This window comes from Diabrotica virgifera, chromosome 6 (genome assembly GCF_917563875.1).
Source record: "Diabrotica virgifera virgifera chromosome 6, PGI_DIABVI_V3a".
Classification (NCBI taxonomy): Eukaryota; Metazoa; Arthropoda; class Insecta; order Coleoptera; family Chrysomelidae; genus Diabrotica; species Diabrotica virgifera.
The window spans coordinates 171,808,785-171,832,258 of NC_065448.1; the positions used below are offsets into that span (position 1 = coordinate 171,808,785).

At 33.7% G+C, this 23,474-nt stretch overlaps 1 protein-coding gene across 1 annotated transcript in view; it reads right to left on the reverse strand.

The window, feature by feature from the left end:
• Positions 1–23,474, reverse strand: part of LOC114335081 (fatty acid synthase-like) — a 265,424-nt gene that overhangs the window by 36,851 nt on the left and 205,099 nt on the right. Inside the window, exons 20-21 of the mRNA XM_028285236.2 lie at positions 16,042–16,228; positions 10,091–10,731 (exon numbers count right to left, since the gene is read on the reverse strand). Coding sequence (XP_028141037.2) covers positions 10,091–10,731; positions 16,042–16,228 — 828 coding nt within the window. The remainder of the gene's footprint in view (positions 1–10,090; positions 10,732–16,041; positions 16,229–23,474) is intronic.

The window sequence follows — 23,474 nt, forward strand, 5'->3', positions numbered from 1 at the left end:
TCTCCTTTAGCTTTTGCAACTCTGTTCTCATCTTTTTGACACTCTCTAGTCGTTCTGGGGTTTGTCCTGGCCCTATGCCCGCCTCTCTCTTTCTTTTGCTGGTAGTTACCGGCGTCCCTTTCTGTTCTAGGTCCGTGTGGACCTCCGGCACTTCAGAAGAACTATTAGCCCCCTCACTCTTACTTATTTTTTCCGCCTCACTCTTGCTCTTTCTTGCCGCCTTTTCAGGGGTTCTGTCGGTCCTCATAGATCGGGAGAAAATTGAGAAAAATTCTCCTTCCACCGCAACTGTATTGTCATTATTTTTTACTTCCATTCTAATTCCCACGAGTCGGGCCGAACAACAGTCCAGCGGGGCCGTGCGCCCTTGCCGCGCTAAGGCTAAGTTACTTCGGGAGGTCGCCAGGTATCCCGAAGGGATCGTTTGTGATGCTCTAACCCTCACATCTTTCATACCTTTGGCACGATGCCTTCCACCGTGATAATGGGGATTATTTTATTGAGGTTTACTCCTCTAGGCTTTTTATCACGGTTGCCTCCGGACGCAGTAGCAGTCTGTATTCACAGGCTACTTGGAATTTCCGCGTTACTGCTGCCTCCCCTGTAGCGCGGGATTTGGAAAGGATTTGCGGTGGGAAAGGTGCTTAGGTGGGGTAAGACATGGCGGCTACTCACGATGGGTATGTCGAGAATGTCCTCGAAAAGAGGTTTGTGATCGGAGCCCGACGGAGGACCCCCTGCCCAGTGCGTGGGGTCCCTCCACCGGGCCCCGGCCAGAAACTCTTGGGGGTGGGCGAGATTAAATTTATGGGTAAGGGTAGCCGCAAGGAAGTTGGAAGGAAATGTATAAGTGCTGAAGGCGAAGGTGCCGCAACTGCTCGCCCCAGTTGCGGCACCTTTTAGCGTCCAGCGGCGGTGTCCGGCGACCACCCGGTGCACAGTCGCTGGACGCTGGGACCGTGTTTGGTTTCACTGGTCGTGCTCCCCTCACAATTTCAGGGACCAAGACCACTTACTCGGCCCTCTCACCGGCGTCGAGGAAAAAATTACAGTCCCAGAGAGGGATGAGTGACTTACTTAAAATATCTGTTAGAGGGTAGGATGGCCCTTTGTAAGCCGGCAGGCTCTCAAGGTGTGGAAGATGGCCATGAAGAAATTCAACTTTACGACACAGTCGAAAGAATAATAGTATTTAACAGTGTTCATAAAATAGCAGCTGGACAACATAATGCATAGGTGGAAGGTGAAAGGTGAAAGGTGGACCCTTTAAAAAAATAGAAAACGCAATTGTACAATTATTGTACATACCAATAAACAATCATTAATACTCTTACCTGCCTAATCGGCGGGGCCCACAATACACGAACAAACTTGATCTCACATAATGACTATATTAACTCAACTCACAAATGATGCAGAATTTTGAGAATTTGTGGTTTTTATGAACCTTTGGCGTCCTTTGTTTGTGGTGGGGTTTTAACCAATCAAAATTATGGGAAACTGTGAAAGATATTCAAGAACAGATTTCCTTACCACTCGTAAAAGGGCTTAGCGAACCTAATACTTAAGACGAGTTATGGGATGCAAGGCCCATATCATTCACCAGAAAGCTATTAAAGTCTAATGTTCGACTCTATCGATAGCACATATGTGTTTCTAAGAAAAACAACGCCGATAGGGACTCTAGGATCTAATCAGTTAAGATAAAAGCGTGAAATGAAAGGGACTAGACCAAAATCTACACTGGGAAAACGTAAACGTTATACAAACCGCCATTCTAATATTCTATGGTAGCAACCAACTTCACCTACAGCCACAGGTCAAGTGATGAACATTCGTCTCTCCTTCCAAGAGTACGACGTCAAACTCACCGAACGCGAAATAATTCTCGATAGGTGGAGTATGTTCCATCACCGAGGTATGACGTCACGTCAGTGGTCCTATACGAGGAATTAGAGAATTTAAATGGGAGAGCGAAGGAAAATAATTATAAAAATAATTAAAGAGTTAAGTTAGTAACGTGACCGTTACAATCTGTCTCCTCTACGGCTATGGTCTGGAGGACATCCAAAGCGTCGCCTCGAAGAGCAATAGTGAGGTTTACAGCTTTTTCTTTTTCGGACCATCCGTTCGCTCTGGCCGCAGATTCGAACTGTTTCATGTAGTTGTTCCATGATGACTTTCCGTCGAAATTTGGCACCTTAACACGAGCATGACCTACACTCCCTTCAACTATCGAGCGTGGCTCCAATTTGTATTTGGTTTCATCATCTTTAATATCTGTTAAGATGGGTTCCACCACTTTGTCCACTTTTTCAGTTTCCTCCAGTTTCTTTTCTATTTCCTTGATCTTTTCTTCAAAAGTAGATTTTATGGACGATATCTTGTCGTCGAAATCCGAAGTGACCTTAGAGATGTTAGCAGAGATCTCGTTAGTCATTTTGCTTTCAAGGGATGAAATATCACCCGAAACTTTCTTCTCTAACGATGCAATGTCTGTCGAAACTTTCAAAACATCCGAGGAAACTTGGGAGATTTCACTAGAAACTTTGTTCTCTAAAGATGTAATGTCTGTCGATACTTTGTTCTCTAACGATGTAATGTCTGTCGATACTTTGTTCTCTAACGATGTAATGTCTGTCGAAACCTTCAAAATCGACGAGATCACAGCAGCATGCTTGTCTTCAAACAAATAGGTTTCTGGATCTTGGCCCTCTTCTTGAAGAGCGTTCTTTAGACGTTCGACTAGATCAGCCTTTTTTCCAGTAGAACTCAGATCCCTTTCTTCCAATTCAAGTCTCAGGTCTGCAATTTTTAGCTTACACAAGGTAGACATGATCACACACTTTATTTAATACGATTTATATTTTATTTATTTTTAAAGGTTCCACACTCTATTTAAACCGAAAATTTACGTTGAATTGATTTATTTCAATTATCCTCACTTCTGCACCATTTGTGGCGTAATTGTCTTTTTACGTGGTTGACTCTACTATTTTATTTATTTATATCTTTAGGCACTAAGTTTAATTTAAATAAAGGAAGACTTACTTATATTATTTTATTTACATCACTTATTTATTTAACACTTAATTTTACAACAATATCTAATTTATGTTACACTTTCTAACTTATTTAATTCATTTACAAATATTATTTATCTACTTTAAAAATATATATACATTTCAATAACCCGATCGCCACGTTACAATAATTCACGCGATGGTAAAATATTAACTGACTGCCCTCTGCTTAAAAATCCTCCGCTTATATAGATACGGCTCTGCTTCGAGAACATTTCGAATGCCTGAGACATGTCTCTGCCTATCATCGGGGAAACTTCTGGATTAGCGGAGACATTACTCGTCGATGACGTGTCGCTGTTGTTTGTTGACTACTAGGGGCAGGTCCGGCCTCAGTTAGAAATTCGTCACAATACCATTATAATATACAGTCTATTTACCACTGTATTTGTTTTTCTTGATGACTTTTATATGTGAAATCTCGTTTCTGAAGAAATAATATTACAAAAATGATACATATAAAAATTTTTAATTTTTGCATGGTTATATAAATATAATAATAATAATGTTACTTCTTATTATACAATATAAAACTTTTTCTTCTTGTAGTGACTATCCGTTTTGGATGTTGGCGACCATCATGGCAATTTGGCAAACCCCATTTGGAAACTGAGAACTAGGAAGGCGAAGGATTACCTTGCTAGAAAATTTACGTACGTCGTTCAACACAACAACTACAAATTTTTTAGAGCAGCAGTACCGATTTAGTGTGCAAGTACATATTGCCATCATGGTCGCCAACATCCAAAACGGATAGTCACTACAAGAAGAAAAAGTTTTATATTGTATAATAAGAAGTAACATTATTATTATTATATTTATATAACAATGAAAAAATTAAAAATATAGTTATATATTTCATATATATGTATAATTTTTGTAATATTATTTCTTCAGAAATGAGATTTCACATATAAAAGTTTATCAAGAAAAACAAATACAGTGGTAAATAGACTGTATATTATAATGGTATTATTGTTGTCGGTCAAAATTTAATACAAGTTACGTAAAAATTTTCTGAGCGCGCGGATTTGAAGCAAGCCGGGCGATTTGCAAAATTCGGACGCTCGCAAAAGCACCGATTTTAAAAATAATTTTTAATAATTAAATGTAACTATGTTTTATAATTATTTTTAATTTAAGATAATATAAGTCTTTCTTTAGTCAATGACTGTAAAATAATTTCTTAATTGTTGTAAATAAAGGCACTACGATTTAAGAAAAAAGAAACAATTATCTCGGCTTTAGTTAGTTGTAGAAAATTTATATTTTTTTATAAATCTTCGTTTCGTCTTCAGCAACAATAATCTGTAAGTTAGAAACTCATAGGATGTACAGGGCCGCTTCAGCTCTAAATGTTTATAACGAAATTTCCCCCCTTATTTTCAAACCCAAAAATTAGAAGTTTAAAAATGTTTTACGCATTTATTTGTATCAGAATATGAAAACATAACTCTTTAGAAGGAGATTGGATGTTTCACCAACTCTCTACGATTTTTTTTCAAAAAGTTATTTGAAACGACATTTCGACATTTGACCTCTTGGGATAAACAATTTATAATATCTAAGCAACAAATTCGTTAATCCGGCCTTGCGATTTTTTTTATGTTTGGAATTGAAAGATCTTCATTTTAAAGCTTTAAAAAATAAAAATAAATTATTTGTACAATAAATAACGCAATTGTAAAAAACGGCAATTTTGGACCTTTCGCAGGCTGTGTTGCAATAACCAATAAACAAAATTAAACTTACCATAGCTCAAATTGTAGGTTTTTTAAACTAATACAACTTTCTATTAAAAAGTTTTTCCCTAGAATCAATATCCTAAGCTGCAAAATTAAAAATCTTTAAAAATTGCAAATTTAACAAATGAAAATCGCAATAACAAAAAAAGCTCACAATATTTTTGGTCACATTTTAGTAGAAGTTATTCCTGGCATCGTCCTTTACAACACCTGATAGGTTTCAAAAATTCCTGAATTATATCATGAAATCGACCTATTTTTAACCCACAGCCTGGAGTACCTACTACTGTATCCTATTACTCTCTCTGTAATCGGTTTTATGAGGAATGTGACATCTGTGAATAAGTGCGGAAACCGCGTTATTCATCTGCTACGTTTTGAGCTGATTTATTCGTAAAAGGATACAATATTATTTCAATCAAAATTAATGAGGGCCAAGTTCCACATGAAAATATTGCAAAATATTTGAGTTTTATTTTTATGCAAAACTTATTTGGAGAGAATAGTCTAAGAGCTGGGAGCGGATTTTGTGCGTTATAAGTAATATGGAACAACTATACGGGGATATGTTGAATTCGTTGTGTACATGACTTTCCGCAACGGCCGGAAACCAGAGGGGAGAATGAGGGTAGTTATAAGGGGTCAAAGTCGCGGGTTTTATTATTTTTTTTTGTGACCCTCATGATCAAGATAGGGCACCAAAATTTGGGAATAAGTAGGTCATGACGTAACTAAGTAAAATCTCTAGGGGCGGAACGCTGCGTGGCCGACAAAGGAATGGGTGTAGGGGTGAATATAAAAAATATAAGGCGTTGTTTGCGACGTTCGTGATTGAGATAGTGCACCAAAATTTGGGAATAAGTAGACCATGACATAACTAAGTAAAATCCGCAGAGCCGGAAACCAGAGTGGGGGATGAGGGTAGATATAAGAGGTCAAATTCGCGGTTTTTATTATTTTTTTTGTGACGCTCATGATCGAGGTAGTGCACCAAAATTTGGGAATAAGTATGTCATGACGTAACTAAGTAAAATCTCCAGGGGTGGAACGCTGCGTGGCCGTAAAAAAGGTGGGGGTAGGGGTGAATAGAAAAAATGTATGGGGTTTTTGCGACGTTCGTGATTGAGATAGTGAACCAAAATTTGGAGGTAAGTAGATCATGACGTAACTAAGCAAAATCTCCAGCGACGGAAACCAGAGTTAGGGATGAGGGTAGTTATAAGGGGTCAAAATCGCCGTTTTTATTATTTTTTTTTGTGACGCTCATGATCGAGATAGTGCACCAAAATTTGGGAATAAATAGGTCATGACGTAACTAAGTAAAATCTCCAGGGGTGGAACGCTGCGTGGCCGACAAAGGGGAGAGGCAGGGGTGAATATAAAAATATAAGGGGTTTTTTGCGACGTTCGTGATTGAGATAGTGCACCAAAATTTGGGAATAAGTAGACAATGACATAACTAAGTAAAATCCCCAGAGGTGAAAACCAGAGTGGGGTACGAGGGTATTTAAGGGGTAAAAGTCGCAATTTTTATTATTTTTTTTGTGGCGCTCATGATGGAGAGTGCACCAAAATTTTGGAGTAGGTAGGACATGACGTAACTAAGTAAACTATCCAGGGGCGGAACGCTGCTTGGGGTACAAAGTGGTGGTAGGCAGGGGTGAGTATAAAAATATAATAGGCTTTTTTTCCAGTTTACTCCCATATTTTGGTTCACTATCTCAATCACGAACGTCGCAAAAACCCCTTATATTTTTTCTATTCACCCTTTTGGCAGCCACGCAGCGCTCCACCCCTGGAGATTTTACTTAAATACGTCATGGCCTACTTCTTCCCAAATTTTGGTGCATCTCGATCATGGGCGTGAAAAAAAAATAATAAAAACCGCGAGTTTTACCCTTAAAACTACCCTCGTTTCCCACTCTGGTTTCCGGCTCTGGGGATTTCACTTAGTTATGCCATGGTCTACTTATTCCCAAATTTTGGTGCACTATCTCAATCACGAACGTCGCAAAAAATCCCTTATATTTTTATATTCACCCCTACCCCCACCCCTTTGTCGGCCACGCATCGTTCCACCCCTGGAGATTTCACTTAGTTACGTCATGACATACCTATTCCCAAATTTTGGTGCACTATCTCGATCATGAGCTTCATAAAAAAAATAATAAAATCCACGACTTTGACCCCTTATAACTACCCTCGGCCCAACTCTGGTTTCCGGCCGTTGGTGAAAGTCATGTACACAACTTATTCAACATATCCCCGTATAGTTTTTCCATATTACTTATCACGCACAAAATCCGCTTCTATCTCTCCGACTAGAAGATTATAATAAGAAAGGCTGAAAGCTTGGAACCATATTTAAAAAATGTATTTGTTGTTTGAACGTGCTTTTAACTTATCGAATTCTAAGAACTTGCTTTAGTTTCTTTAGTAGAGAATAAGGATAATCCAACGCTTTCAGACCAAGTAACTAAGAAATATCTTTGATGTTCCTAGGCACCCCAGGTACAACAATAACATTTATTTCTCCGATTAGTCTGGGCTGATTATCGGAGAATACGCCATTTTTGGGAAAAGTTATTTACCAGCAATTTTATTGCTGGAATCGAATCTTATGATTGTATATATTAATAATATAGATATACAAAGTCCGCAGATAGTGTGCTACTTTTTTTATAAACAAAATGGCGCCCGAAAATCTTGTTTTTTCAATTTTTGCTCTATAACTCCAAAGATTTTAACTTTAGACCAAAAACACTCAAATAAAAATTCACCGCAATTAAATTCTGCATAGAGACGTGTTTTTTTCGATTTACGTCGACGAAAACTTTCCCCGGAAAAAGCGGGTTTTTCCAACAAAATCTTTAATTTTCAACTAAACTTTTAGATAAGTAGTTGTTAGTCAATAATTAAATAACTTGGTAACTTAAAAGCCCTTTCCATATGTATTATAACTCCAGAAGTTGATGGAAATTGAATCAACAGTTTAGCAACAATAGAAATGTTAATTAAAAATTTACGGTCGCTATAATAACGACAATAATTATGATGCATAAGAATATCTACGATTTTTTCATAAAAAGACACTATACCTATCTAATGTACTTTACAGAATTGAAATTGGACTATTTAAGCGGCCTCAGGAATATTTTAAAATTATAAACAATTTTTTGGCTTACAAACAAATAGAATATCTCGGGAAATATTAAACTAAATTAAATTGTGAAAACGGTATTCGAAAGGCAGCGGCAGGATGCTTCTTTTAAAAGAAAAAAAGTTTAATTATGACGAGTAGTTCCTGAAATACAACCAGTCAAATTTGACTGAAATTTACGGCAAAGATATAAACAGTAAGAGCATAATTTTCAAACCATCACCTTTTTATTTTTGTCCTCTTTCTCCACACCAATTATCATATCTTTAAAATCCTCATAACATATATTATTATAATAAAAACTATCGAAAAACTATTGAAAATTGCCAAAAATAGCAAAACTAATCAAAAATTAGGTTGGAGAAAATGTAACCCTCAAAGTTCAAAATCGGTATACGTTAAAAAAATGCATTTTCTCGGCTTCCCATGGAGCAATTTCCTTTTTTGTTCCCAAGTAACTCGAGTAGAGCCATCGAACTAACGTATTATTAAATGTCAAACTTGCTTTTGTTTTGTTATAATAAATAAATCTATTTATAAGAATAGAAAATTACATATTTTTTCCAGTTGTAGGCTTTTTTTAGATAAACTTACTACAAGTGTACCTTTTAAAGTTAAAAACATAAATATTCTCATTTGAAAGCTGTATAATTATTTAAAGAAATTAAAATATTGTGTTATAATAAATAAATTAATTTATTATAACAAAACAAAAGCAAGTTTGACATTTAATAATGCATTAGTTCAATGGCTCTACTCGAGTTACTTGAGAACAAAAAAAGAATGAAGGAAATTGCTCATTGGGAAGCCGAGAAAATGCATTTTTTTTAACGTATACCGATTTTGAACTTTGAGGGTTACATTTTCTCCAACCTAATTTTTGATTGGAATTTTGCTATTTTTGGCAATTTTCACACGTATTATCGATAGTTTTTATTATAATAATATATGTTATGAGGATTTTAAAGATATGAAAATTGGTGTGGAGAAAGAGGACAAAAATAAAAAGGTGATGGTTTGAAAATTATGATCCTATTGTTTATATCTTTGCCGTAAATTCCGGTCAATTTTGACCGGTTGTATCTCAAGAACCACTCGTCGTAATTAAACTTTTTTTCTTTTAAAAGAAGCGTCCTGCCGCTGACTTTCGAGTACCGTTTTTACAATTTAATTTAGTTTAATATTTCACGATATTCTATTTGTTTATAAACAAAAAGATTGTTTATAATATTAAAATATTCCCGAGGCCGCTTAAATAGCCCAATTTCAATTCTGTAAAGTACATTAGATAGGTATAGTGTCTTTTTATGAAAAAATCGTAGTTATTCTTATGCATCATAATTATTGTCGTTATTATAGCGACCGTAAATTTTTAATTAACATTTTAATTGTTGCTAAACTTTTCATTCAATTTCCATAGACTTCTGAAATTCTAATATATGCAGAAAGGGCTTTTACGTTACCAAGTTATTTAATTATTGATTAACAACTACTTATCTAAAAGTTTAGTTGAAAATTAAAGATTTTGTTGGAAAAGCCCGCTTTTTCCGGGGAAAGTTTTCGTCGAAGTAAATCGGAAAAAACACGTTTCTATGCAGAATTTAATTGCGGTGAATTTTTATTTGGGTGTTTTTGGTCTAAAGTTAAAATATTTGGAGTTATAGAGCAAAAATTGAAAAAAACACGATTTTCGGGCGCCATTTTGTTTATAAAAAAAGTAGCACACTATCTGCGGACTTTGCATATCTATATTATTAATACATACAATAATAAGATTCGATTCCAGCAATAAAATTGCTGGTAAATAACTTTTCCTTGTATTTTGCTAATTAGCCCAGAGTAGATACAGTTATCTGATCTTACTTACCAACATAAAGCAGGCTTGAAGATTCAAGAGAATTAAACTAGACGATTTGGTACAGTGAAGTGATAACCCAAAAACAAAAAAAGAGCAAAAAAAATAGAGAATAAAATGATTTACAATAAAATCTTCAACTGAACATACCTACATGTGTATGAAAATAATTGCTAATTTTCATAAATATCTTATTTCAATAATTATGTTCGTAATGGTCCGACATATCAATCATAATAATACTTACCGTATCAAGGTTAACATTTTTAAAAAGAGACGGAAATAGTCTACAGATCTTCTGTTGCAAATCACCACAATTTGAAAATATTTTTCTGGAATAGTCAGGTGCGCCATCTATAGCTAGAAGTTGAACGGTTTCTCCCCCTTTTTCGAGCTGAAGACCTATTTCCAAACCCAAACTTACTCCATACGAATACCCGCATAAGTAGTATGGTCCTCTTTGTTGAATCTCTTTTATGTATTTTAAGAAGTATTGGGCGTTTTCATTAATTGTACTAAAATTACTTTCTCTTGTACATTCTACGCCAAAAATGGTTGCATTTAGCAGGTTTGCCAATGGTTTAAGATAGTGTATATATCCTTCAATTGGGTGTATTATGAATATTGTTTTGCTACTACCCTTAACTTCTTTTATTTGTGTTATAGGTTGTTTCGATAATAGTGGAGGTGGAAAGTCTTTCGACTTTACGTAAGTTTTTGACTTATCTCTATCTGTGTGTAGGTTTATTAAATCATTAAATGTTAAGCCTCTTATTTCTTCGGTTCCCATGTCTAGCTCAAAATAACGATATAGAGTATGCTTTACTTCTGCTAACATTAAAGAATCGAGTCCTAGACGGGAAAGGCTTAAATCCTTATTTATTGAATCTAAAAAAAAACAAATATGGATATCAGATTGATATTTTATGTTGTTCATATATTTCTTATAATAAATTGAGGCTAAAGCTTAAAAGCAAGTAAAGCGGCGGGATCTCTTAATGACACAATCTGGAAGAACAAACACTTAAGACAAGACACAAAAGCAAGAATCTATAAAGCAGCAATTAGACCTATATTAACATACACGGCGGAGACAAGGCCTGACACATCTAAAACGAGACGACTACTAGAAACAACAGAGATGAAAATACTCCGACGAATATCAGGGAAAAGTCTGTTGGATAGGGAGAGGAGCGAAAACATAAGAAGATCATGCAATATAGAAGACATAAATGGATGGGTGACAAAACGGAAACAGGAGTGGAACGAACACATTAGTAGAATGGCAGAGGATAGGATAGTACGAATAGCACGAGATAAGTCACCAAATGGACGAAGAAGTATTGGCAGACCAAGAAAAAGGTGGTGCGATAACCTAAACAATTTAGGAGGATAATATTGAAGAAGAAACAGGCTTTAAAGCCTACATACAAGAAGGAAGAAGAAGAAGAAGAAGAAATTGAGGCTACTATTCTGAAATAACAGCCTTTCTTATAAGCAGTTGAGGCTGCAATAAAAAAGCTAAAATTCGGAGAAGCAGAAGGGGAATTTGGAATAACAGCAGAGCCACTCAGAGAAATGGGAGAATTAGGGACAGAAGTAATGTTTAGAATTTGCAATAAGATCTGTAATAACGGAAAGTGGCCAAATGACTGGGGTAAACTCATGTTTATTCCCGTATTTTATATAAAAAAGATTCACTGATAGATTGCAATAATTACCTTATGGTAGCATTGATATCTCATGCGAGCACAGTATCTCGAACCATCCAACGTCAATGAAAATGAAAGGCTAAAATCAAGTCTCTCACCAAAAATTCCCCAATAACAATGCGGATTCGTCTCAGGTAGAGGATCAAGAGAACACATTTTATTATCCGTCAAATTATTACAAAATCTCGAGAGTTTAACATAATATAGAAACTTATTTGTGCTTTGTTGACTACTCCAATGGTTTCGATAGTGTACAATGGGATACAATGTAGCATATGGCATATACTATAGAAATGGGTACGTCGGAACATGGGTAAACTGCTTTAGTCACAGAATTAGTGAAAAATGTAAAAAACAAAAGGTATTCGATTTTTTAATTATGATTTTTTGTGGCATATATGTCGTACTAGTGACGTCATCCATCTGGGCGTGATGACGTAATCGACTATTTTTTTAAATGAGAATAGGGGTCGTGTGCTAGCTCATTTGAACGGTTATTCAATTCTCTATACAGTATTATCAACATTAAGATCATTATTTATACAGGGTGTCCAAAATAAATTTTTGAATTATTAATTAAACAATTAATTTAATTAAAAAAAATTTCTTTAAAAATTAGAAAAAAAGACCTTCAATTTAAGCTCTGAAGGGAGTCCCTACCGTTTACGAAACCAAATTTATAACAATTTTAAGATTTAATTAAATTGAATGTATAGTCTATGTTGTGAGGCCGGTCCTGTATGAAAAAATTAATCACCTTTTTTGGCTCCAAAAAATATTTTTTAGGTTTTTTGGATCATTATAAACAAAGTCTCTTACCATTTATCTCTAAAGTTGATAGTTTTCGAGTAACAAGTGATGAAAATCTGAAAAATGCAAAAATACGCATTTTCTAGGGTTGAAAATTCCTGTAAATTACAATTTTTGAGGTTGCTAAGTACCTATATTGAAGACTAAATATTCAATTTTAAGATTCTGGTGAGAAATCTGGCCTTATTTTAATATAGACCGTTGTTTTTTAATTATTTAATAATATGAGAGTCCGGCGCGGCGGCTTAATAGTCGAGGGGTCGGGCATAATTAACAATTAAAAAACAACGCTCTGTATTAAAAAAGCCCCCATTTTTCACCAGAGTATATAAGAAGAATAATAAAAGAATAATATATAAGAATAATAACTTACATATGAGTTTTCAAGGCTCTAGAATGCATATTTTACCATTTTTCAGAATAAGATCGATTTTTAAAGGTTCAGATGAAGGATATAAAAGTTAATAGTCAAAGAAATTCCTTTGGGAGCTTTATGTAATATGTAAAGAAATACCACTAAACAATTTTTGGGCAATTCGAAGTTGGCAGAAAAAAGTTCCACCTCTTTGAAAATGCAAAATACCGCTTTTTTTGTAAAGCACTTTTCAGGCACTTTCCAAACTACCGTAGCTTGAATAGTTGTGAGGCACGAAAAAAACTTTACAAAACAAAATTGTATAATATTTTTTCCATATATTTCGATTCGTTACTACCTAAATATAACTGCGTTACTTAAAAGCTGTTTTATAGCCGTTTGAATACGTTTGAATATGGTAATTTTTGGTAAACAGTGGGCTTACTTTTATTTTTATCAAACTGGCACCTTGATATTTAACCAATTGAAAAAATTCACATAAATAGCAAGCATCAGTACCTTAAACACAACGTTTTCTAAATCATTTTTGGTAAAGAAGGACCCCAGAAAAAAATCTACAAGTAGCATTAAAAGGCTTATTTTTGGGCCTTTAAAGGCTCACAGAAGTAGCCCTTCGGCTCAAAAAATCTGAAAAAATTCAGAAAGCCATTCTTATTGCAGTACAACTACATACTGAAATTTGGGAAAAATCGGTAGACCTCCCCATAAAAGTATATAAAAAGTATAAATATTGCTCATATACATCATGATTTAAAAAGTTTATACATTGTAAATCATGATTCGAGAGTGCTCCTTGTAACGTTTAACGTGTCTTGTTTTGTTTATTTCTAGTACCTACATCTTTATTGTAAAGATGTACTATTTTATGTACTACTTTATTGTGATTTTAGTATAGAAAGAACTAGATGCAAAATATCATACGGAAAGTACGCATAAAAAATAACCAAGTGCCTGGAATGCGTCAAAAAACTCAACAAGGACTTATCAAATTAACGGCCAAGTTAGGAGGATGGTAGGATTACGTTAGTAAACTCTTCCAAAATGAAATAGGTGTAATGCAAGAAATACAAAAAGTAACGGCCTTAGAGAGATAGAAGACCACGATGGATACACTAAATTTGATATCCAAAACTTTTATTGGTAAGATTAAGAAAGCTGCATAATCCGTTATTCTGGACAGAACAGTTATTATATATCGGTACATATATCAAAGAAATAAAACAACAAGTTAAAAGAAAGAAACATGCTTGGAAAATATACTTACAAAACAAAACACCAGAAAACTATGAAGAATATAGAAAACACAGGAGACTAGTAAAAGAACTGGTTACAAAGACAAAGAAGGACAAATGGACAGCATTTGGAGAAAATATGGAAACATACAGTAAAGAGAATCAAAAACTGTTTTACGGAGTATTAAAATCAATGAGAAAAGAACAAATTCAAGAAATAGAAAACATAAAGAATAAAACTGGTGAAATTCTTACAGAAAAAAATGAAATAATGAACAGATGGAGAGAATATGTCCAAGAGATGCTACAAACTCACTGCTATCAAGAAAAAAACAATGTAGCGAACCAAAGAATAGAAGTAGACAATGTAGACCCTATAACCATAAATTAACTACAAGAAGCTATTGCAGAAATGAAAAACGGAAAACACCAGGCCATGACAGAATAACCAGTGAAATGATAAAAAAATGAGACAAAATGCAACAGAGCTATTATTAAAAATATTTAATGCAGTTTGGAGAGAAGAACAGATACCGATGGACTGGCAGAAGGCACAGATAGTGCCGATTTATAAAAAGGGCGATAGAACAGATTGCAACAATTACAGAGGAATAACACTGTTAAGCACTGCCATGAAATATACGAACAAATACTGAACAAATTAATAATCGGAAAAATTGACAGCACACTCGAGGAATCACAAAGCGGTTTCAGAAAAGGCAGAAGCAACCAGGATCATATATTTACAATCAAGCAAATAAAAGAAAAATATCAGCAACAGGAGAAAAAAATGTATAAGGCTTACATAGATTTTGAAAATGCTTTTGACACGGTACCAAGGCAAAAATTATGGGAAATATTAGAGAAGAGATAAGTAACAAAATGATAAGGATAATTAAGAACATTTACAACAACAATGTGAATTATATCATCAGCCAAAACAGAACATCAAAATCATTTACTACGAACGAGGGACTAAGCCAAGGAGGAGGATTAAGTCCAACACTGTTTATAATTTACATGAATGAGATAATTAAAGAATGTAAAGTAAAAGTGAAAAAAATGCATGTGGGTTATAGAAATTTAAGAAGAGTAGACATTTCAGAAGGAGCATTCGCCGATGACGTCATATTATCCGAAAATGAGAAACAACTACAAAAAAAATATAGAAATATGGAATGAAACACTAAAAAAATATGGAATGACAATTAATAAAAAATAAAACACAAGTTATAGTCATGGGGGAAAAAGAATAAGAAAAGATAAACATAAAAATAGAAGAAGTAAATATAGAACAAGCACGAACATTTCAATACTTAGGAGTAGAATTAGGAGACAACGGTGGACAGGAAACAGAAATTAATAATAGAATTTAAAAAACAATGAACGTATACCATGCAATGAGTAATAAATTCATAAATAAAAAAGAAATAACACGAAAGACAAAAATTAATGTGTCCAAGTCCATATATAGACGTGTATTAACTTTTGGTTGTGAGTCATGGGTACTAACAGAACGACAAAAGAGTAAAATACAGGCAGTAGAAATGAAATACCTTAGACGAGTTCGAGGAGTTACCAAAAGAGATAGACTACGGAACACTCAAATAAGAGAAGATTTGGAAATCGAGTCAACGTTAGAATTTATAGAGAGAAGGCAACTCAGTTGGTGGGGTCATCTTCAGGGAATGGATCAGACAAAACCGGTGAAAGAAATTTGGCAGACAAAAACGCAAGGAAGAAAGAAGAAAGGTAGACCACGGCAAACATGGGATAGAACACTAGGCATAATAATCGAGAAAAGGGGAAAACGTGGATAGAAGCGAGGACGCTGGCTAGAAATAAGAAGGAATGGGTCAAATTTGTACATAATATAAATGTATAGCAGTTAGTAGTTAAATTTAAGATTAAGTTGTTTTTGTATTGTATTATAATGTAACATAATGTAATGTATTGTCGCCTTACACCACTATGTGGTAAAAAGGTTTTTTGAAAATATATATACAAATATCAAATCTAATAAATAAGTATAAATGTAATCCAACCTTTTTTATTGTATAATTCTTACCAATATCTGTAATGCCAAGAATATCTGCAATTGAGCCTGATAATGTTTTTTGAGTGGTTTTGCCCCCTTCTAATTTGCTCGCTTCGGCTAAAATTAAACTAGATCCAACCACAACATTTTGGATCATAAATCTCTCTAACGTATCCAAACAGGAATTAATTTGCTGTGGCACCAAGTTAAGCAAATTCTAAAACATAAGGTAATTAGTAGAAAGTAGGAATATGTACCTACCACACCAAAGTCTTATGTGTGGTCTCTATTACTGTATGACTGTTAGACCTGGACGTTAAAACAATATGACGTCAACAAACTGAATTCATTTGGAATGTTTATGTACCGCCGAATGTTAAGAAAAAGCTGGACCAGCAGAACTACGAATAAAGTACTGAAAAAAATATTAATATACCGGGTGTCCACTTATATTTTCCCCCATTTTAACTGCCTATAACTTCTAAATTGTTCAAGATAGAAATATGCGGTTTTCGCTGAAATGTTTTATTTTAGTAAGAGTTTTGTCTGAATGGATTGAATTTTTTATATCGCTTTCAAATACGAAATAAAAAATGGCGGATTTTTGAAAAAAACTTTGTTGACTTTTTTTTAATGGAATACCCAGTATATTTTTTTGTAAATTGAAAGAAAGGTCATTCACCTATCCAACGATATAAAGTTTTTTAAAATCGGTGGTCAAATCACTGAGTAATTAATTTTTAAAATGAGGGGTGCAACGTGGATATCACATACCTAAATAACATAACTGACCAAAATGATATTATGTTATGCGATTTCCACATTGCATCTCCCATTTTAAAAATTAATTGCTCAGTCATTTGGCAACCGATTTTAAAAATTTGTATATCGCTTGATAGGTAAACGACCGTTTTTTCAAGACACAAAAAAACTGGGTGTTTTAATAAAAAAAAGTCAACAACATTTTTTTTTTTCAAAAATCCGCCATTTTTTATTTAAAAGCGATATAAAAAATTGTCATTTACCTAAAAACTTGAAAAAACGGTCATTTATCTATCCAGCAATATAAAAATTTTTAAAATCGGTTGTCAAATGACTGAGCAATTAGTTCTTTAAATGAGAGATGTAATGTGGAAATCACATAACTGGCTTAGTTATGTTATTTACACACGTTGCACCTCTCATTTTAAAAATTAATTACTCAGTGATTTGACACCCGATATTGAAAAACTTTATATCGCTATATAGGTGAATGACCTTTCTTTCAATTTACAAAAGAATATACTGGGTGTTCCATTAAAAAAAAGTCAACAAAGTTCTTTTCAAAAATCCGCCATTTTTTATTTCGTATTTAGACAAAACTTTTACTAAAATAAAACATTTCAGTGAAAACCGCATATTTCTATCTTGAGCCGTTTAGAAGTTATAGGCAGTTAAAATGGGGGAAAATATAAGTGGACACCCGGTAATAAAAATTAGAAAGACGTCATATCTAGTGCACATAATGCTCCATAGGGAATTTGAGCAGCTGCAGGTAATATTTGAAGGCAAGATCGAGGGTAAAAGGGTTATAGGAAAAATGAAAAATCTTGGCTACGAAACATCATAGATTGGACCCACACAACAGGAAATGACTTATACTCTGGGCTAATTAGCAAAATACAAGGAAAAGTTATTTACCAGCCATTTTATTGCTGGAATCGAATCTTATTATTGTATGTACTAATAATATAGGTATGCAAAGTCCGCAGATAGTGTGCTACTTTTTTTATAAACAAAATGGCGCCCGAAAATCGTGTTTTTTTCAATTTTTGCTCTATAACTCCAAAGGTTTTAACTTTGCACCAAAAACACTCAAATAAAAATTCACCGCAATTAAATTCTGCATAGAGGCGAGCTTTTCCCGATTCACTTCGACGAAAACTTTCCCCGGCAAAAGCGGGTTTTTCCAACAAAATCTTTAATATTCAACTAAAATTTTAGATAAGTAATTGCCAATCAATAATTAAATAACTTGGTAACGTAAAAGCACTTTTCGTATAGATTATAATTCCCCAAGCCGATGGAAATTGAATGAACAGTTTAGCAACAATTGAATTGTTAATTAAAATTTTACGGTCACTATAATAACGACAATAATTATGATGCATAAGAATAACTATGATTTTTTCATAAAAAGACACTATACCTATCTAATGTACTTTACAGAATTGAAATTGGACTATTTAAGCGGCCTCAGGAATATTTTAAAATTATAAACAATTTTTTGGCTTATAAACATATAAAATATCTCGGGAAATATTAAACTAAATTAAATTATGAAAACGGTATTCGAAAGACAGTAGCATAACGCTTCTTTTAAAATAAAAAACGTTTAATTATGAAGAGTGGTTTCTGAGATACAAACCGGTCAAATTTGACCGGAATTTACGGCAAAGATATGAACAATAGGATCATAATTTTTAAACCATCACCTTTTTATTTTTGTCCTCTTTCTCCACACCAAGTTTCATATCTTTAAAATACTCATAACATATATTACTATAATAAAAACTATCGATAATACGTGTGAAAATTGCCAAAAATAGCAAAATCCCAATCAAAAATTAGGTTGGAGAAAATGTAACCCTCAAAGTTCAAAATCGGCATACGTTAAAAAAATGCATTTTCTCGGCTTCCCATGGAGCAATTTCCTTCATTCTTTTTTTGTTCCCTAATAACTCGAGTAGAGCCTAGGGATGGGAAAAACCTACCGGTTTAAACCTAAAACCGGTTTTTTACTTCGCAATAACCGGTTTAACCGGTTGTATTTTTGTCCCGGTTATAACCGGTTTTTTCTTTTTAAAGTAAAAACCGGTTATTAGGTTTTTACGGTGATTAGGATTAGGTTAGGTATTATTTCGGATTCCAATCATAATTATTATTCTCAAGTAATTATTCCAAACAAAACCATAACTCAAATTTTATTTTATTTAATAAAATACAGAAGCAAACTGGAAGTGGAATCTGACATCAGCCAGATACAATTATTAAGTTTTATTATATTTCCTTGAAAAGCTATTTGTAATCATAATATTTACATAAGAAGTGATCTGGTTGAATTAGACGCAAACATCATCTATTTTTCACACTTAACTCTTGACATTGATAGTGGGTGAATGACTTTTTCTGGTTACCAAAAATAATGCTCTGACTATGAATATCGAATTACTGATTACGAATACGAATCTCCAAGAATTTTGCTACGTTTTCAAAACGATACACTCATACAGGAAGTATTAAATGAGTTAAAATGTACCTATTCTACAAATTTACAAATGTGTTAAAAGTAATACATGTTTTTTCGATAGTACTAATTTTAATTTTGATCATATTGATATCGAGTCGAATGGAGTATCGCAAACTAAAGTGTATTGTAAATGAAACTTTGTAACCTATTGGATCAAAAAAACCGATAACCGGTTTTTCCAAAAACCGGTTTTTTTTACCGGTTATAACCGCCAGGTTAAACCGTAAGCAAAAAAAACCGTTATAACCGAAAACCGGTGTTTTGTCAAAAACCGCCATCCCTAAGAAGAGCCATCAAACTAACGTATTAATAAATGTAAAAGTTGCTTTTGTTTTGTTATAATAGATTAATTTATTTATAAGAACAGAAAACTACATATTTTTTCCAGTTGTAGGCTTTTTTAGATAAACTTACTAAAAGTTAACTTACCTTTTAAAGTTAAAAACATAAATATTCTCATTTGAAAACGTTATAATTATTTTAACAATTTTTATTTAAACAAATTAAAATTTTGTGTTATAATAAATAAATAAATTTATTATAACAAAACAAAAGCAAGTTTGACATTTAATAATGCGTTAGTTCGATGGCTCTACTCGAGTTACTTGGGAACACAAAAAGAATGAAGGAAATTGCTCCATGGGAAGCCGAGAAAATGCATTTTTTTTAACGTATACCGATTTTTAACTTTGAGGGTTACATTTTATCCAACCTAATTTTTGATTAGAATTTTACTATTTTTGTCAATTTTCACACGTATTATCGATAGTTTTTATTATAATAATATATGTTATGAGTATTTTAAAGATATGAAAATTGGTGTGGAGAAAGAGGACAAACATAAAAAGGTGATGGTTTGAAAATTATGATCCTTTTGTTTATATCTTTGCCGTAAATTCCGGTCAAATTTGAGCGATTGTATCTCAGGTACCGCTCGTCATAATTAAAAGTTTTTTCTTTTAAAAGAAGCGCCCTGCCGCTATTTTTCGAATACCGTTTTCACAATTGAATTTAGTTTAATATTTCCCGAGATAGTTTATTTGTTTATAAGCCAAAAAATTGTTTATAGTTTTAAAATATTCCTGAGGCCGCTTAAATAGTCCAATTTCAATTCTGTAAATTACATTAGATATGTATAGTGTCTTTTTATGAAAAAATCATAGTTATTCTTATGCATCATCATTATTGTCGTTATTAAAGCGACCTTAAATTTTTAATTAACAATTCAATTGTTGCTAAACTGTTTATTTAATTTCCATCGGCTTCTGGAATTATAATCTTTACGAAAAGGGCTTTTACATTACCAAGTGATCTACTTATTGATTAACAATTACTTATCTAAAATTTTAGTTAAAATTTAAAGATTTTGTTGGAAAAACCCGTTTTTTTCCGGGGAAAGTTTTCGTCGAAGTGAATCGGGAAAAACACGTCTCTATGCAGAATTTAATTGTGGTGAATTTTTATTTGGGTGTTTTTGGTGTAAAGTTAAAATCTTTGGAGTTATAGACCAAAAATTGAAAAAAACACGACTTTCGGGCGCCATTTTGTTTATAAAAAAAGTAGCACACTATCTGCGGACTTTGCATACCTATATTATTAATATATACAATCGTAAGATTCGATTGCAGCAATAAAATCGCTGGTAAATAACTTTTTCCAAAAATGGCCTATTCTCCGATAATCAGCCCAGACTATTAGTTCATCAAGCCCAACATATATTTCCTCCCACACCTTCATTATGCTAAGTTTTTAAATTACCAGAGGTCGCAACAAAAGTGGCTTATCATGTGTTAAGCCTACTCTTCTTCTTAAAGTGCCTCTCCGTTCCGGATGGTGGCGACCATCATGGCTATCTTGACTTTGTTTACCGCAGCGCGGAACAGTTCAGTGGTAGTCGTGTTATAATACCACTGTCGTAAAGTTTGAAGCCAGGAAATGCGTCTTCTTCCCGGCCTCTTTTACCATTTACCTTCCCTTGGAGAATCAGTTGGAGAAGGCCGTAACGTTCTTTATTTCTCATTAGATGTCCTAGATATTCTAATTTTTTTGTTTTGATGGTTATGAGAATTTCACACTCTTTCCCCATTCTACGCAGGACTTCCACATTAGTAATTCGGTCAACCCAGGATATACGTAATATGCGCCTATAACACCACATTTCGAAAGCTTCGAGCCGATTCATAGATGAAACAGTTAGTGTCCACGCTTCCATTCCGTAAAGCAGAACTGTGAATATGTAGCATTTCAACAGACGGTATTTTGTTTTTAATATGTCTCGACTGTTGAAAACGGGTCTCATTCTAACGTATGGTGCTTTCGCTTCTATTATTCGCTGTTTAATTTCTGTCGAGTGGACCCATTGGCTATTTAAATTCGTGCCCAGATATGTACATTACTCAACTCTTTCGATATTCTGTTGCTTAATTGTAAGTTGAGCGTTTAGTATTGGTTTTTTACTAATTGTCATAAATTTGGTCTTCTTTATGTTTAGAGCTATAGTCCGTATCTGTTGCTGACTTCTGTTATACGATTTGTTAATATCTGTAAATCATTCAGATTATCGGCAAAAACTATGGTGTCATCTGCACTGCATATCTAATGTTATTCAACCATTCACCATTTATTAATACTCCCTTCTCACAACCGTCTAAAGCTTCCTTAAATACCCATTCAAAGTAGATATTGAATAGTAGTGGAGATAAAATACAGCTTTGTCGTACTCCTCGTTCTATTGCAATTTTATCAGTCAACTGGTCTTATATTTTGATTTTGGCCGTTTGATTTTAATAAATGTTTCTGATAATTCTCAGATATTTGTTGTCAATTCCAATTTCTTGCATTAGAGTTATTAATTTGTCATGTTTTACCCGGTCAAATGCTTTCTGGTAATCTATAAAGCATACGTATATATCACAATTTACATCCCTGCATCTCTGAAATAGCACTTGTACAGCAAAAAGGGCTTCCCGTGTTCCCAGAGCATCACGAAATCCGAATTGTGTTCTTGTTAGTTGTTCCTCGCACTTTGTATATTATTCTATTGTGAATGACCTTTAGAAATGTTTTAAGTAAATGGCTCATAAGGCTTATAATTCTATAGTCTTCGCACTTTCTCGCATTTGGTTTTTGGAAGATTTATAAAAGTTGATTCTAGCCATTTTTGCGGAATTATGCCTGTGTCATATATATTGTTTAATATATTTGTCAACCATTTTATGCCGTCGTAGTCCATAAGTTTTAAGAATTCGGAATGAAAATTATCAGGGCCTACTGCTTTACCATCTTTGGTATTTTTAATGGCATACTTTACTTCTTCGACTGTAAGTGGAGGCCCAGATTCGCAATTGGTGTTTGTTGCGATGCCATTGACCTACTTCGTATATCTTGAAAGGTTTTTTCCACGTATTTAATACAAATATCCGTTTTCTGCGCTATTTTCAATACTATGTTTCCCTGATTATCTGTCAGAAATCCAGTGTTCTTGTGTTTATATAAGCCTGCAGCTTCTTTGATCTTTTTATGGAGGTTAAACGAATCATGCTTTTGTTTTAATGACTCTACCTCTGTACATTTGGAGCTTAACCAACTTTCTTTTGCTATTTTAATAGACCTTTTTATTTCGTTATTTATTTTGTTGTAGTTATTCTTATTATTTTTAGCCTTTCTTTTGTCTTCCATCATACATAGAATCTCCTGTGTCACCCATTCTTTTTCTTTGTTCTTTCAGGTTTTAAGTACTTCTCTGACATTTCTCGTCTTATTTTGTGTATCTTTTCTAGTTCTACCTCTGGGCTATCTATTTCTGTATGAACCCACGTTTCTTCTTTTAGGCGTTTTGGTACCTTTCCTTTTACTGTTTTATTTTTCAGTTGATTAATATCGTATTTCCAAATTTTTTTTCTTTGAATTTTCGTTAAACTAAGTTTCATTTTGGCTATAAGTGAATTGTGATCCGATTTTATGTCGGATTCCGGGTACGTTTTTACAGATGTTACATAGTTTCTAAATTGTTTGTTGACAAGGATATAGTCTATTTGATTTCTTACTGTGTGATCTGAAGTATCCTGAGGAGATTTCCACGTATACAATCGTCTTGGAGGAAGATCATAAAATGTGTTTGTGAATAGGAGCTGTTCTTCAGTTGCAAATTCAATCAAACGGTCTCCACGTTCAT